Genomic DNA, 17,368 nt, shown 5'->3' on the forward strand with positions numbered 1-17,368 from the left:
ATTCAAAGTCTTCCGACAAGTCTCACAAAAACATGAATGACACTCAGATCGCTGATACTGATGATGAAAGTCCATCATCAGCCTCTCTGTGAGTTCCAGGCCTTGAGTGATGTAAAATTAAATTGCAATCAAGGTGCTGTGTGTAAACGTTTTTTTTTTTACTTCTTCTTCTTTTTCCTCTTACAAATGCATTTGTTTCTTATGCCGGTTGCCGATGCAGGCTTTATGCATCACCTGTGTGTGTGTGTGTGTGTGTGTGTGTGTGGGCGTGTGTGTGCATGTAGAAACGACACCCTCCCCCAGCGCCACACACATATTTAATTCTCCGAATGTGTGATTATAATGATGAAATATGCAACAAGAGATTAGACAAATCACTGTACTCCTATGCCGCGTCGTCTCCATGCAAATGTGGCCACTGATCCGCTCCACTAAGAGGCTTTATGAGGGAACCTCATGGTTGTTAGTTATATAATCTAAAATAGGGCAAAATGCAATCGCTGCTCTCATCATCTGAGGAAGATGTCACCACGTTGGGTTTTCTAGTCTTGTGCGGCTCTACGTGGGCATGCAGAGAAAGCCCTCAATAAGACCATTCACTCCCCACCATTTTGTCCACATTTCAGCTCACAACGCCGTCTTTTCTCCCGTGATTGCTATTTCACACCAACTAGTGCAGCGGGACCCACAAAGGACTGTTGCTCCGCTGGAGCCGACTTACAAAGCAGGTGGTAGCTGGTGTTCCAGCGCCCCCTCCCTCCCTCCCTCCCCCCCCGATCGCCCTCCCCCGGGGGGGGACTCGACACCCGTCGCGTTTTGCTTCGGCTCGACGAAGATGTTTGTGCACACATTTTGTAGCTGAGAGGTGTGATTGTAATTGGTTGAATTTGCGACGCGCGTGTGTGTTTAGCATTAACATGGGGGAGGGGTGTAGGGGGGGGGGGGGGGGTGCATAACGTTGGGTAAACTCTGCACAACTGAAACTCCTGTGCATGTGGAGATTTTTCATTTCTTTTTCAAATAGAACTACAGAGTGCGTTTGAGTCTGACTCCGGTTTGTAGTTCTTATTCATGCGTGAATTTGTGAAAGTGCTTCAGATAGTGCTTGCTTTCCTATGCATGACTGTTTTACTTCCATCCAGGTTGGTGTCCTCACATCATTATTTTGCCTACCCCATCCCACTCAGTAACACACTCTAACGCACAAATACACACACACAGGTACAGCCTTCAAACTGATAGGTATTGATATATATATATATATATATGATAGAGAGAGAGAGAGAGGGGTGGTGGTTTGTGGGGTTTGGCCCCGCTTGTCAAGTGAATTAAAATACCAAATAATAGCTATAATAACGATAATAAAAAGTTCATAAAAAATGGCATGTTCCTCCCTGATTGTGCGGGTGTTGTGGTATTCAATTATGCAATTTTCATTGGCATATTAATCATCTTTTCAACAAACAAGCCGCCGTTAATTAAAGCAAAGCATGGATAAAGACGTGTTGCCGGATCATCACTCCGTTTATCACCGCGCGCAGACCCAGCAGTTAAGTAAATTCAGGCTGTGAGACGAATTTCAATGGTCTCCATGTTCCTTCCTCTCTGTGTGTGTGTGTGTGTGTGTGTGTGTGTGTGTGTGTGTGTGTGTGAGGTTACCGGTGTATCTATGCGCGCTGTGTTCGGAGGTGTGGCTGGAGACAACGTGACGTTGAGAATGACTGTTGTTGTTTAATACAGACAGAATAATTGGTGTGGCAGGCCTCTCTTTGATCATGCCCCCCCCCTCCCCCCCTTTTTTCCTTTTGGCAGATTTGAACGGCCGCCGTTCTGATTAGCCCGACTGACTCCAGTTGAATGGATGTAGATTTTTCTTTTTCCTCTTTGCCTCTCAGTCACCACAACTGAGTGGGTGGAAGAGGCTGGTGGAGGAGGCAGGTGGAGCCAGCGCCCCCCCCCCCCACCCCCACCCCACCCCCGCCCCCATCCCTACTCACCTTTGCGCCTTTTGCTCGTTGGTGGGTAAGATATGGGCTCCTCTAATCATAGCTCACTGCCTCTACTGTCATTCAGTCACTAAATAGAAGTGTACCTGTGTGTGTGTGGGGGCGGGGGGGGGGGGTCTGGTGAGCCCTTGGGTTTCCCCCAGCAGGAAAAAGAAGTGGAGGTACCCGCAGACACTGTCGCTCATTGTGGAGCAACTTTATCAGCGCACGGCAAACTGGAGGGGCCGCTCCTCTCTTAACTTAAACATCTTCGGGGTTTGAAGCACTCGGCTACCCCAATGTGGACCTGAAAAAAGGCATCCAGCCCCCCCACCTCCCCCTCCATGAGAAAAATCACTCCTCATGGAGAAGAAAATCTTGTTTCTGCTGTGTTAGCTCAAATCTGAATGCACTCAAACAGACTGTTGCACTGGAGCGAGATTCAACACTCCTTCGCTCACCACCTCCGAGGGAAGGAACGAAGAGAGAGAGATGATGGAGCAAGACAGAGAGAGAGAGTGAGGATGGCGGGGAGCAGGAAAAGAGAGATGGAGGTGGAGGAGAGAGAGAGAAAAAGTCAAAAACCTCCACATAACAATGCCAGAGAAAAATCAGAACATTTTCCACCGAAAGATGGGCCATTTCCAAATCCTTGTGCCCTATCAGACAAATTAAAGTAAATCAAGCATGAAATGAAGCAGAAGAGCCCGGAGATAAGGCTCCTTTAAGTCGTTTACAGATTAGGACGGAGAGAGAGAGAGAGAGAGGGAGAGAGGGAGAGGTGCATCTGGTCTCTGGCAGTGAAGGAGGCTAGTTTCTCATTTCACAATAGGCGCCTGTGTATAGGATTACTCTCCCCTGTCACCGACATGAGGAGCAGTGGGGGAATAGACGTCCACAAAAATGCGTTTGAATGTGTCCCACCAGAAAACGTCTCCCACCCCTAAAAAAAAAAAAAGAACCTCTCCGCGAAGGGGCCAGATGTGACAGGCGATAACCCGGCGGCCCTCGGCCCCGGTGTGCCGCTCCGATTTGGCTTTTGTTATTTTCTCTTCACCTCCTTTTCCTCGTGCTCAAGTGGCCTCATCGCCGCCAAGGCTTAAGGAGGGGGGGGGAATCCAACGCATGCGGGATTGGCCGATCCCACGTCACGTGATTCTACGGCTGTCAGCTCCTGGGTGCATGTGAAGCACACCTCAGATCGGGTTCCTTTTATTTATGTGGGGGCGGGGGGGGGTCGCGGGGTCTGCTCTCGAAATGTGGTTTTGTTCCACTGTCGCAGTCGCTCTGCAAACTGGGTTGTTCAGCATGTTCTATTTAACTGTCTTACAGCAACAGATTAATTGCTGTTTTATTTTAGTGCTCGCAAATAATCCAAACATTATTACGGAGCTAGTTGCTCATGGGGTGAGCAATGTTGTACAGTGCACACACACACACACACACACACACACACACACACTTCTCGTTCCTGCATGCACACAAACGCAAGGAACTAAACCACCCTCTTCCTCTACCACGCATGCACACGCATGCACACGCAGGGCGAGGGGTGCGCTGCGCTTTGATGCCGCTGGTGGGGCTCTCTCTGGGGTTTTGTTTCAGTCCCTGTGCGTATCTTTCCGGGGAGCGATGAGAGGTGGCCTCGTCCGCGGCCCCGCGCAGCTCGCTCTCTCTCTGGAAGCGCCGACCTTGACCTTCCCGGGGCCCGACTCTTCGGTTTAGCTCGTCTATCGCGCTATCTCCAGGCATTTTAAAAAAAATACTCCTGAAACTCAACGATTTAACCCGCTTTTACGCTGTTAACATCAAAACTGGATGAGAGGAAAAAAAAAAAGAAGCTTAATCCATCTTATCTGTTGACTGTCAAACTGCTCCGGCTAAAACCTACTCACAAAAGACAACTAGGTCACCCAGGGTAGAAAAAAAAACAGAATTCCCCCGTTACCCAGGGGAAGTTGCAGCCTGGTAATTGACTCGGGACGAGATTTAGGAGCACTTTAAAAATAGTCACTTCTTGATTTAACTGCAGGTCTTTACCGAAAAGTTGCTTGTTTAGGTGTCTCACCGCCCACTCCCATCCTCTGCCTACATTCCCTTCCAACTATTCCACGTCACGCTTTGTGGTACACACTTTATTTATGACGACAGACAAAACAGCGACTTCCTCCTTGCAGCTAAGGTCGTAGCCCCTGTTATCCATCCTGCGTCTCAGATACATGCGCCCAACCCCCCCCCCCAACGCACAAACCAGCTATTGCTCATTCATCCTGACACCCTCAGGTGCAGTACTGTCCCTTTGATGGTGTTGAAATTTTAAGAAAAGCATTTAAAATTGATCAGATTCCAGCACGAGTGGCGTGCGTCCTCTAGATGTTGCCGGCTGATACGCTGCTATCTCGCAGCGAGGACAGTCATCCGTTAGGTTGGGCTGTCTCCCTTTACATGCCATCAATAGAGCACTGCGGCGCTTCTCCAAAGACGGATGTCTCGGAGATGGTTGTCGGCGAGCCGGCTGCTAACTTGGCCTTGTTTTTTGTTTTGTTTTTGCGATCAAGCGGCCGCTCTGGCAGATGGTGTATTTCAATTGTTCAATGACACCCAGCCGACGGGACCAGGTGCACCGCGGGGACCGGGTGCACCGCGGGGACCGGGTGCGCGGCTCAGAGTTCGGGGGAGGGACACGCGCACGGCAAGACCTCTTATTGTCTTATTAGGATCCTTATGAACACTGAGACCAGTGCCCCCATAGGGGTCGTGCCCACAGTGGACGATTCCACGCATTGGCAGTCCACTCCTCACTCTGTGGCAATGCGGGGCGTAGTGCGCCGGCTATGCAGCGAGGTGGAGAGCGAGCGGGTGGAGGTCGGGGCGGGTGCGCATGCAGCTCGTCAAAGGCCCCCGGCAGACCTGCACACAAGGTTCTGCCTTTTCATCAAAGGAAAAGTGTTTGCTTTCCGCCAGAGACTTGGATGAGAAGATTGATAGCAGTCTTTTATCTGCCAGTTAGATACATGGCAGCAGCCAGTTAGGTTAGCATAGCACAAAGACAGCAAACAGGAGGGAGCATAATGTACCATCCGGTCCTTTAGAGCTCGCTAATTAGTACCTCATATTTCACCTGTTCCAGCCCTAGAAAATTGAAGTCTAAAAAAAAACAAGCATTTTTGTAGGTCCGTGAGCCAAACAACTTTTACTGGTAGAGGCTGTTGCCTGGCAACCAGCAAAACATGTTGCATGTTACTGCTCAGAGCCAATAAACTCAAATTAACCTTCTTTAAATATCCACGCTTTTTTAAACATTTTGAGAGAAGATATATCAAATTAAGCTGTGACTTTAAGGCAGGGCAAGGAATTTCCTCTTACTGTTATGCTGAAATAAGTCAACCTGGATAGCTCAGTGTAGCTAGCTACATTAACGGGGAGCTACATTGAGCTAAGAGGGTAAAATGGTCTGTTTTTGTCGCCATAAGAGATATTACAGAAATACAACTTTTTAAAAACATTATCATAGAACATAAGTGTTTCTGTTGGGCGATGGGGCGGAAACATGTTTTCTTAGCTCCGCCCTGGAAAACAATCCTTTGCAGGAATTATTGAGTCCTTCTGCAACGACCTGGTGGGAGTCAACCATTCCCCCCCCCACCAAATCCCTCCCCAACCCCCTGCTGCGCCTGTTTGGAGGGTCACAGCTAAAATGCCCTAATCCAATCCCTTTGGCTTGTTTAACTCTTTCACCCCCCCCCCCCCCCCCCCCCAAAAAACCTTCCACAGCGTAAAAAGCCAAACCTGAAGGCGTAAGTCCTGCTTCCATCCCCTCCCCCTTCTCACATGACCGAACGCATGTGGTTGGCAAGCCTCTCCCCCCACTGTTCAGGGCCAGAAGCAGCCAGTCAGGGCACGGGAGATGGAGGAGGCTGAGGAAGGAGATGCCGGTGGTGGGGGTCCTCGCCTGCTTTAAAACAAGCGCCTTTCTCCGAGATAAAAGTGTAGGCTGTGGGTTATAAATGATGCATTTTGCTCACCAGGACCTGATAATAGCAGATGGGTATGTGTGGCGAGGGAAGGGGGAGTTCATCGTTCCCTTATCAAAGCGCTGTGACATTTCTCCTTCAGCTGTAAAATTTCATATCACATATCTGCTTTAAAGATGTGGCACCTTTTGTTGAACTGATACCGTGCATTCCATTTCACCCCATATGCCTCTCTCACGGTATATTAATTTATAGCCCATTTGCGGGCTCTATAACGCGGCCTGTCGCTGGAGATGACTGGGATTCAGTGGGACATCTGTGAATTGCCACGCACAGGTTATTGAACTTTGAACAGCAGGCATTTATTTGCTTTGATTCAAAGGTAATACTCGATATCAAGAGGGTCTCCCGCCTTCTGAAGCTCAAGCACGTTTTGCCCACTTGTCTCCGGTGATGCCGTTCTTTGTTTCCCCACAATATCCTCCCTCCTTGTTAATATGCTCAAGATAACTGGGGAAAAAAAGGTGAAGTAAACCAAAGCTTTTTTTATTGCGTATCGGGTAATGTCTTTTCCTTGAAGCTGGTTCTTTGAACTTGTTGGAGATGCAATGTTGCAAACGGCTCAAACGCATCTATTTCTTTAACAAATGTTAATCAGCGGGAGCAAGTCGATGATGTCATTTGTCATCTGTGACCTTTCGCAGAGACCTCACTCTGTGCCAGAAATTGTATTAAGCAGAAATTCCAAGTGATGTACATTAATAGAACCACAGGGAAATGTGACTCTATCATTGCATTTACAAGAATTAAGGTAATTCAGTTCCAGTCTTTAATCAATATCTTAATATTGTGTTATATATATTTATTTAGTATTGGCGGGGGGGTTCCCAAGACAAATTCCAATGGAGATCACAATATTTCCCATGATATACCAAACTTCTTGGGATATCATGGGAAATATATAATATTTTCCCATTAGATGTATTGTGTGAGTTTGTCCTAGCTTTGAATATGCTAAAAACCAACAGGTGATAATCAAATGTTTTTTTTCCCAACCTTAAAGGAAATAAAAGATGAAACTGCATGTCGTATTCTATCTAATTGTAGTTGAGGTGTTTTTAGGGTCTTCTTCTATATGTCGTGCTGGCACCCTGCCACTGAAGCCTTATTCCTCCACACCAGAACAGAAAGGAACGACAGGACACACATTAACAAAATCAAAAAAACCAAACAGATGCCAGCGTGGAGCATCTCGGGTGTTATCTGAGGAGGATCTCCACACACAAAGGGACATTCATTGGTCTGCCAAGTATCTGTGCAGTGCAGGAACAGACCCTAGAGTCTAGCGACAGATGATGATCTTATCGAGGGACGGGGTGGGGCGCAAGGGGGTGAAGGCGGCGGAGAGGGTTTGGTGGGGATTTTGGAGGAGGGGGGGGTACAACCCCACACCGTGAGCTTGGTGCGCCCGATGCGTGTGGCATTTGAGGATTGGACAGCGTGGAATTGTTGAAGAGGGAGCTGCTTTTTTTGCAAAATCACCCACGTAAGATGCTATCAACATGACTTCGTATTGAAGCCACGTCAGTATCTTGGTAACAGCCGTATATTCCTTACTACCTGTAAATGCTAATCTAGCGAACGTACAGGCAGTGCACGGAGGGAAGTCATTATTCATCCACGGGGTGTTTTTGTGGAGATCTTCCACCAGTTTCTGCAACAGATGTGACAAGCCATCTGTGAGCCAAGGTCCTCGGGCAACATTTGGTGGGAGATGCGCACAACTGGCACCTAAACATGGCGGAGCACAAACCGCACAAATTGAATCGTATCCCCTTGTCGTCGTCATTCCCCCCTCCCTCTCCTCCTTGCACCTACATTACCCAGGAGCCCCAACCCCTTTTTTTTTTTTTCTTCATTCCGAGCACCCGGGAAAAACAAAAGGGTAAAGGAAAAGGAATGGGAATCTTTGGCTTGGAGATGGCTTGTGCTGTTTGTCAAGCGGGGCTAAACAGGAACTTGCGTCCAAGCGGTTAAAGGCCGCGGCTCTTATCTGAGGACAAACAGAATGCATCAAGCGGTGGCTGTTGCTCTCCGTGATGACGACCAGCTGTGCACCGATGTTTAATTATTTCTCTGTAATGAGCTTACCCACCTTCCACTGCAGCACGCAGGAAGACAGGATGTAACGACAGGAACACTGGAGGGGGGGACGGAGTGGAGAGAAAGAGCGAGATAACGCTCGATAATCTTCCTCATGTGCCCATTCCAAAAATTGTGCCTGCGTTTTCTCTCCCAATATGACTTTGTGTTTAGACCGAGGGTTGCTGTTGCAGAGATATCTTTTTCTTTTTTCTTCTTTTTTTTTTTATCTATCTTCGACAAAGATTTGGTCAAAAAGGTGAATTTCTTTTATGGGTGACATTTTGCTTTTTTTTTTTGCTGTCAGCGGAGTGACCACCACCGCCGCCGAGTATATGATCAGCGAGGGCGTTGTTTGTGGCGGGTAGCCACGACCAGGCGATCATGTTTATGCATGCAGAGGAGCACATAAGCGAGCATTTCCATATGAGCACAACAGACGAACACAATGGCCCGCCCGCAGATACACGGCTGATATTTACACAGTGGAACTGGGCTGAATAGGTCATTATGCGGCACGCGCATCAGAAAAGTTCAGCGATCACTTCTGCCCATTCAGAATGCCCTGAATACTTATTAGCCACGCGTGCAAACAAATAGGTTAGAGGCACACTATGTTAACAACTCGTCGGGTTTTTTTGAATAATAAAACACGGGGACCGTTTGGCTGGCTCGGTAGTCGGTGGCTTAGCTTCCTGCTAGAGTTTCAGTCCTTCCTAAAGGCAGCTAACCAAGAACCTCTGGCCCCCCAAAGATCATTCCGTTGATCAAACGGTCACAAAATAATTTTAAAAAGCTAAAAACGTCACTCTGTCCTGATAGAAATGTCTCTGTTTGAGTTTTTTTAGTCTAGAAAGTTCATAAAATCAGAACTTGTAGTTACAGATGGCTGACTCTTCACAGATCTTTGGGTTGTCAAGGCAACATGCACACCTCCATCCTCCATGTGCACAAACATACACACACAGGGAAACCATGTCACGGCCTGCTATGGGGGTTTATCATAACTATTTGATGCATCACCATGCTTGAAAAGAGTACACTGAATCTAAGAGATAAGATATGGGAGGGGAGGGGGGGGGGCGGTGGTTGTAACGGCGCTATCCGGTTTCACCGTTAATTAGCTGGAGCTCTGCACAGCACTAACAAGGGCCCAGCCTTCCCAGAGCAACACAAATAGGCCTGCCACTGGCTGCTCTCGCCAGCCAGCAGCCTGCTCTGTCTCACAGAGATTATCTCAGCCCAAGACACCTTTCAAATAAGGTTAGCGCGCCATGTGTCTGAGGAACACCATCAGATGGATGCTCGCCTCGATTTGCTTATCCGTTTAGGGAAGAAGAAAAAAAGAAGCTTGGCTTTAACCTTGACCGTTTACCGCTCGGCTCCGAGGCGATGATGGGATGTAGGTTTGGGGGGAGACCACTGAGTGAACGTCACTGTGATTTAATGTGGAACTGTGTGTGCTTCAGAGATGGCTGACGGCTTTGGCCTCTGGTGTGTGTTTCCTGTCCTTTTTCAGGAGAGCTGGATGGCTTCCTTAAAGACGGCGAGCGCCGTATCCACAGCCGGCAGCAGCTCCCTGTGGGGACGACATGGGGACCCTTCGAGGGGAAGATTGAGATGAGCACCGACAGCACTACACTGGTATGTCCTCGTTCCACTCAACTGCTGTATCATTTTTACATTTCTCGGCATCACTGTTAAATATTAGCCAACCGTAGCAGGACAGGCTTACAACACAATGATTGCAAATCCCTGGATGAGATAGTGTGGGGAGCAGAAGTTACTAAATGCACGGGGATTTGAGAAGAAATCAGCACAACAAATCTTATCACACGGCACATCTTTCCTGCGACCTTTAAAGTACCCAATACAGACTGCTGAGCTCGAGGCTAGAAGCTAACAGTGCTACCAGTGCTAACAGCACAAACACACAGGGGAGTTTGGGTTACACCATACAGGGAGTAGGGGGGGGGCATGTTTGCTGTATATGTAAATGCTCTCAGTCCCCTAAAGACAACCCTTTACAGAAAGTAGCCGATCACCGCTAAGAGGCCACAGCGTTTGGTCTTCATCAATGTCGTGCAATGCTTTAAACTTTAAAAGAGAAACATCAATCAAAAGCTCGAGCTGAGTAATGTGATCCCTTCTGGTAGTTCTAGGTCCGGGGTGCCCAACGGGGTGAACAACAATTCATATTCAAAGCGAGTGAAAGGAGCATCGCTGTAATCCGGGCGAGAACAAATGACGGTTTGTGTTGCAAAGTGCAGCGCCAACCTGTGTGAAACCTTTACTACGTTGTTGAGATCAGTTCCTCATCCCCAACACGCCGTCCAGTAGGAGGATTTTCCATCATTTGTGGAATTCAGCTGAAGAAAGTGGTTCGGCACTCAGTCCTCTGACCTCGACTAGACAGTCCCCCCCTTCAGTGTAACACACGCCAAAGTCAGTGTGCTTTATCGCAAGATGTATAATGAGGCATTCTTTATACGGCGATATATAATTGGATGCGCTGAAGCACTGTTGAAAAAGGTCAAACTGTCCGATGAGTAAAAAGGACAAAGCAGGTCATGCTACATTAAAAGTTGATGTGGACAAACTTTCACAAACTTATAGCACGAATGATGTCTTTATTAATGACTTGATTCAATCACTTAAATGAACTAAAGAACCGTCACCGTTTACAAACTGTGCCCAATTAAAAACTGTTTGTTGGACTAAAGGCATGGTTAAATGAATTGATTTGGTCAATCTTTGCCTCTGGCAGCCATGGGCACACGATTGTCCATCTAAAGAGCGCATTAATGACGATTCCCATGACATTCAGACCCATTGAGGTGGCTCTCCTGGGACCCAACTGCCCCGCTTTGAAGCGCATCCATTTCAACCACTTAATCTGCATATTTCATGACAAACCACTTTAATTGGTGGATTTTGAGCTGCGTCCAGGCTTCAACTGGAAAGAAGTCGCAATCCATTATTTTTGATGTTCCCCTGCACACGGCGGCCTTCATGTCTCCTGTTTCAGAGGCTGCCGTTGACCCGAGCTCCTCCACGGGCTCCGCACCCCGCTCTGCATCCCGATTCATTAAGAGACTCCTATTAAAACGGCACCCGAGCTCACATTCATCCTGTTGAGAAACACAAGGAGAAGAATGTGAGGATTGTTCGTGCTCGGAGACCCCCCCCCCCCTCCCCTCCCCTCCCCCTCTCGTGCCCCCACCTTAAACTTGGCTAAATCATTTTCAGAGCAGTTTCTCAACTGTTTTCTAAGCTCCCCTCGCGGTTTTGAAGTCATCAGTGGCTTTCAATAACCCGGTCCGTATTATAGCCATGAAATATGGCTCCTCGGTAAAGCCAGTTATCCTTGGGCGGAAAAGTGATTTGCCAGAGCAACACCTCGAGTTTCTACCCAAAGCAACACACTTCCATATTCCTTTTTTTTCCGTAGATTACTCCAGCAATCTTTTCATGAATTTCCCTGAACGGCGTCCGGTACCAACCCTTCAACCGTCTCTCCAACGACCCCCGCGGACTCTCGCGGAAAACGATCTTCTGAGAATCTCCCTGTGCTCTTCTTCCCGACACAAACTTTACAAACGAACGGGCCATCCGAGCGAGTTGCATACTCTGATTGTGCCTCTTGGCTAGAGCGTTACGTTCTTAACTAACTGCGCTCGGGGGAATTCATCCAGATCCTCCTCGGGTTGTTTTAAGCAAGCAGGTGCCGGTCATCACCTGTAATAGGCTGTGGAGGGGTTACAGAATGTGCCAAACCTCCCTCGCAATTAAAAGCCAAGGAAGACGCTTTGGCACGTTGCCTTTAAGGATCTCATGTGTGTCTATTCCCCCCCCCCACCCCCCACCCCCCGGGGGCCCCTCTCAGTGCTTTGCCCTCCTCCTCTCCTAAGTTTCATCTCTCCACCGCGGTTCTGGCTGTTAGCAGCGTCTCACTATATCTCATTAAAGGCCTAGGTCAACCCAACTCGTAGGTTTTTGTTTTACCAAGCCGGCTTTCATGGTTCAGTGTAACTTTTTACGTTGTTTCACAGACGCAAAAAAAAGGAGCCGGGGGAACAATCGGCCGATTCCTCGTATTTAGGCGCGTCGCGGGGGAATCATCTCACTTACCGCAGTGTGGTTGTTTTGTTTTTAAATTAAGACTCCAGTTATTGAGCCGTTGCCTTGTTAAAACATGCAGCCCGTCGGCCCCACCCGTAGTGCGGAGCTGCATTTATCTCAAGTTATTTCCGTGGGAGGCGAGGGAGTTGTGCACAGCTTCCAACGAGGACGCGTCATGACGGGGGGGGGGGGGGGGGGGGGGGAACAAACCCTGACGCCTCACCTGGAGACGGGGGAAGAAGAGTAGAAAGAACAGATGTGCAAGTGAGCAGAGAAAGAAGAAGAAGAAGGAGGAGGAGAAGAAGAGGCCAGATGTGTGTCAAGGCGACCATTACTGCGAAGCGGGGTCAGAAGGCAGGCAGAAAGTGTTTGAGGTAGAAATACGGCTCATCGCTTCAGCTAGGAGGCACTCTCACTCATTCTTATGAAGTGTGACCTCCACACACTATTAAATCTCCTTTTACTCTCTTAGCTTTTCGTTTTTTCTTTTTTTCTTTTTATAAACCATGGAGGTGAATGAATTACCCGAAGGCGGCCAGGTATATGGCGGGAGCGGCACCTCTCCCCTGAATGAAACACATGACCCACGCGCTGAGATATTGATATGTCCTCTCTGAAGTCAAATCTATTTCACTCCTTCGTCTAGGCGCGTCATTTCAGATACGACTTTTCAGAGGTCAGGCTATTTTTGTCGAGATATCTGCGGCTCCTTTTCTCGATCCTTGGCCCAACGCCCGGAGAGAGCGCCCCAAAGTGCAACGTCTCCTCAAATTGTCTCATAGTAAGGAATGAAAGTTGCTTTTTGCATTAAACTGCAGCCGGAGCTCTTTAGGAACAGGGCATGTGTAGGTCCGATGGAGGGTGTGTGTGTGTGTGTGGGGGGGGGGGGTGTTCTGCTGGTCCCTGCAGGCAGCGAACGGTGGAAGAAAGGCCTCAGTACCCGGCCCCCCCAGGAATGATGGACGACGCCGCAGAAAGAGCGCCGAGCACAGCGGCAGGACGGCCACAGAGAGAGAGAGAGAGAGAGGGAGTAGGCAGGGTAAAACAGAAGGGGGGGGGGGCATGACAGCGATAGGGTCGCATCTCCACCGTTTATCAAAGAGCAAAGCAGATTTCACAGCTGATGGGTCGGCCGTGGCAGGTCTGCAGAACCCAGGGGCATCAGTCTGGCGTGAGGCGCCGTAGTTACAGACCTGGTAACATATCACATGCGCTGTACCGTGGTCTTTGCCCTTCTCAGAGCACATGCAGATTGGAGAGGTTTGGAGTCGATATATAAACCGGTTTCTCCGTGTAATATCTTTTAAAGACAACAGCAAAGGGATGTAAGGCAGCCGAAACGAGGACACGACAGAAGGGTCTTAGCTCCATCGACAGACAGAGACCGGAGCCTGAGCCGAGGACTCTGTGGCGAGAGAAGCAACGAGGCCATAAGAACAAGCGAGCTTGAGAGGGGGAAGAAAAAAGAAGAATAAACCGCCCAAGAGTTGGCGCTTGTGCGGCTGTCGTCAGCTGCTTCCTCCGCCCTCGATCCTCTTCCTCCTCCGCCGCCGTCTGACTGATGGAGCTGCCAGAGTGCCGTCTCATCCCTCACTTCTCTCACTGATCAATCAGACCATTAGACTCCAATTACAGCCCCGGCCCCGGTGCAGGTGAGCGACGAGCACAGTCAGGCTGCCGACGACGCCTCCGCCCCGGCTTCCTCGCGCTCTCCTTCTCTCTCTCTCACTCTCTCTCTCTCTCTCTCCCAAATTAACGCAAATTAATAGTGACACTCAGACATAAATGTCTGCGACGGAAGGGGCTAAATTAACAGTCTGGGTCGAAGCTATTGAGTAGCAGGTGTCTTTTTAAAAGAGGTAATTACCTACGTCGGACAGGACCGGGAGGCTGCGGTTTTGCCTGGAGTGAGAGGCCCCGGACCCGGTGAGCCTGGCTCCCTTTGTAGGTGTTAATAATTGATTGGGAGGCGAGCTATTAATGAGCAGCAGATTTAGAGCTCGGTTGTAAATGTGTGTTGATGAGGGTGTTGCCGCCTCTCGTACAATGCCTTACCAATGCTAATTACCGGGGCTTAGTCGAGGTGCACTGTAATGAGCCTGGATTGTGGTCTGCCTGTGTTTTGGGGGCCTTTTAGTCCAAACGACATGGTAATTGTAATGCATAAAACTCCAGATCAAGATCCATCAGGTTTAATCTTTTCCTCCATCTTCAACATACTTGTTTTGCAAGAGCTTATAATGAGCAAATGGTTCAGGATCCCAAAACATATAGGCAATGATTTGCCTATAAGCCAATAATGTATTGTGACTCATTTAGTCATAACACAATATCAATACATCGCCCTTGAATGAAAAGTCGTCAATACATAGATGTGATAGGTGGAATATCCTCCACATGTGCTACCTTTTAGTCGGCCGTTTTGAATTGCTTCTGATACAAACACAAAATTCGTCTGAGTCTACTGCTTGCTCATGTGCACATCGTGTCTGGGGTGTTTGTGTGTGTGTGTGTTTGTTTTGGGTAGTGCGGTACGCGTGGGAAGTATGTGTGCGAGTGCGTGCTGTGTTTTTTGGGGGCTGTGAACAGAGAGCTTCAGCTTGTAGACTACAGACGAGCAAAAATGTCAAGATACTGTCCCAATTTTCCCCTGGAATAGAGAGAGGGAGAATAGGAGGGAGGGAGGGAGGGAGGGAGGGAGCAGTGCAGTTATTGTGTAATGCAGTAAGAATATGTGCCTTTGCAACTCCCAAAAAAAGAGGCTCCAGAAATGTTTGAGTCAATCACTCCAGACATTTATCTCATCCCCCTTTTCTTTTTGCCTCCCTCCCCAATATGTTTATTGTTAGCTACCCCGAAACTTTAACAAGTGGCGGCGAATTTTTCTGTTTCAGAAATTATTATTTTTTCTTGTCACTGCTTCATTAATCAAGAGGAGGCATTCTGAAAAATGTTTTGTTTTGGAGGCTGCAATCTATTTTGTGTGTTTGCGCGCGCACGCGTGTGTGTGTGTGTGTGCGTGCGCGCCCATGTGTGTGTGTGTGTGTGTGTTGTAGTTAATCTGCGCCCGTGGCAGGTTTCCCCTCCGAAACGCAGCGCTAAGCAGCGGTATCGCAGGCCTATTGTTGTAGCCTCTGTCATAGCAAGGAGAGCCTGATGCAGGCCTGGGCTCGGCTGATAAGGAAAAGAGGATTCAACATGGCTGGAAAGGAGAATCAGTGGGACTTGAGAGTGGAGTACGGATGGGGCAGATGCGCTCGCACACACACACACACACACACACACACACATGCGTTCAGAACCATGCACACACAGTCACACATGAGTCAACACACACACACGCACACAAATCATCACCATCATCACACTGGCACATGCCCAGGCAATTATTTACAGTAACATCCAATTACATATGCAAGAAGGCACCCCAGGATAGGACCTCTGTGTAGCGTAGATGCTAAAGCACACACACACACACACACACACACATCACGCACAATGCACACACACAAACGAGCAAACCATTCAATGGACAAAAAAAAAGATTTTTTTAATGTTCGTGTTTAAAGGTGGTCCGTGCTTTATATCTCCAAGTCCCACTGTCTTGGATACAGGGTTGTTTTTTGGATTGTTGTTTTTCATAACACCAGACACTATCAGGACTAACAGGATTTGAATTTCTAGCGTTGGACACACAAATAATTTTGGCACAAAGAATGTGGCTCCGTCTAATGAAATAATGGGCCCAAATTTTAGGCGGAGAACCAATTTGTGATTGCATGCATCAATTATTTCTTGGGTTTAAACCAATATCAGAGCTGGGGTCTCTTCAGATGGCTAAAATGGTAATTATCTGGCGCAGCTCCCCCTCCTCTCGCGGAATCATCCATGTACAGTGCCAGTCAAAAGTTTGGACACACTTTTTCATTCAATTGAATAGTAACATTTTCACCAGTAATGTATTTATTGACTGCATTTATTGATGATTTTCATGTTTGCGCAAATTGGGCTGAACGATCCCTTCACGCTTTGTAGCCCAGATCAAGGTGTCGACGTCCGTCTGGGGGGGTGGGGGGGGGGGGGCAGATGGATTGCAGGCTGTGGTGGAAAGAAACTCAGCACCACTGTTTTTTGTTTGATTTATGGCCGTACACATTTATTTCCCGAGCCGCGCTCTTTCAGGAAGTCACTGCTCCTTGTGTTTAGCCACCAAGCACTCAGTCAGTCGCCACGCTCAGACAGCTATTACGGCCTCGGCCGGGCTCCACTGTTTGAGAGATAATGCATGGTTGACTTGATCTACAAGGGGACCTGACATTTCGCCCGTTCCTTACCTCACAACGCAAGTACACCCGAACTGATATGGCAGGTCACAACAGCCCCCCCCCCCCCCCCCCCCACGATAAGCAGAGCAGGACTCACTGATTTGCTTAGCTGCCTGGTTTCCCTCAAACACGCCAAGGATGCAGTGATCAACACACATTGAACCATTCAGGGCTCGCCACGTTTATGATGTTGGAGGCGAGAGCTGTTTTCTTCAAATGGTTAGAGCCTATGTAATAACACGTTACGGAGTCATCCATCCATCCATCTTCAAACTGCTTATCCTGTACTCAGGGTAACAGGGGGGGGGGGTTGGAGTCTGTCCCAGCCAACTTCGGGTGAGAGACTGGGTACACCCCGGATCGGTCGCCAGCCAATCGCAGGGAAACACAGAGTCCAAGGACCTTCTTGGTGTGAGTGCACCACATTAAACACTGGTTATAAACTTTGAAAATACAATGTCATCACATTGTCATTATATTTTCTGCAGAACGTGTATCCTTTTACTTGACACCGCACATTTAGCTGTAACGGGTTGTTGGTCTATTGCTACTTGCATGTACGGTGGAAATGCACTTATTGTATGTCGCTTTGGATAAAAGCGTCAGCTTAATGACATGTAATGTAATGTAAAGTAGCGGGTCTGAATGCTTCCTGTTTCTTGTTATGTGCTGTAAAGCAATGTCTAAACGCAACTTATTTTTGTGTAAATGAGGCTACTGTCGGAAACATCCACATTTTCAATTCCGTACATGCAGAAATGCTAACGGTGCTTTCATCCAGTCATTTATTTATATTCGATGCCACTCTCTGTGTGCAGCA

At 48.3% G+C, this 17,368-nt stretch overlaps 1 protein-coding gene across 2 annotated transcripts in view; it reads left to right on the plus strand.

The window, feature by feature from the left end:
* Positions 1-17,368, plus strand: part of zfpm2a (zinc finger protein, FOG family member 2a) — a 102,515-nt gene that overhangs the window by 36,325 nt on the left and 48,822 nt on the right. For both annotated transcript variants that reach the window (XM_037454432.2, XM_037454431.2), the window contains exon 4: positions 9,621-9,745. In XM_037454432.2, coding sequence (XP_037310329.2) covers positions 9,621-9,745 — 125 coding nt within the window. The remainder of the gene's footprint in view (positions 1-9,620; positions 9,746-17,368) is intronic.

This window comes from Pungitius pungitius, chromosome 11 (assembly GCF_949316345.1).
Source record: "Pungitius pungitius chromosome 11, fPunPun2.1, whole genome shotgun sequence".
NCBI classification, from domain to species: Eukaryota; Metazoa; Chordata; class Actinopteri; order Perciformes; family Gasterosteidae; genus Pungitius; species Pungitius pungitius.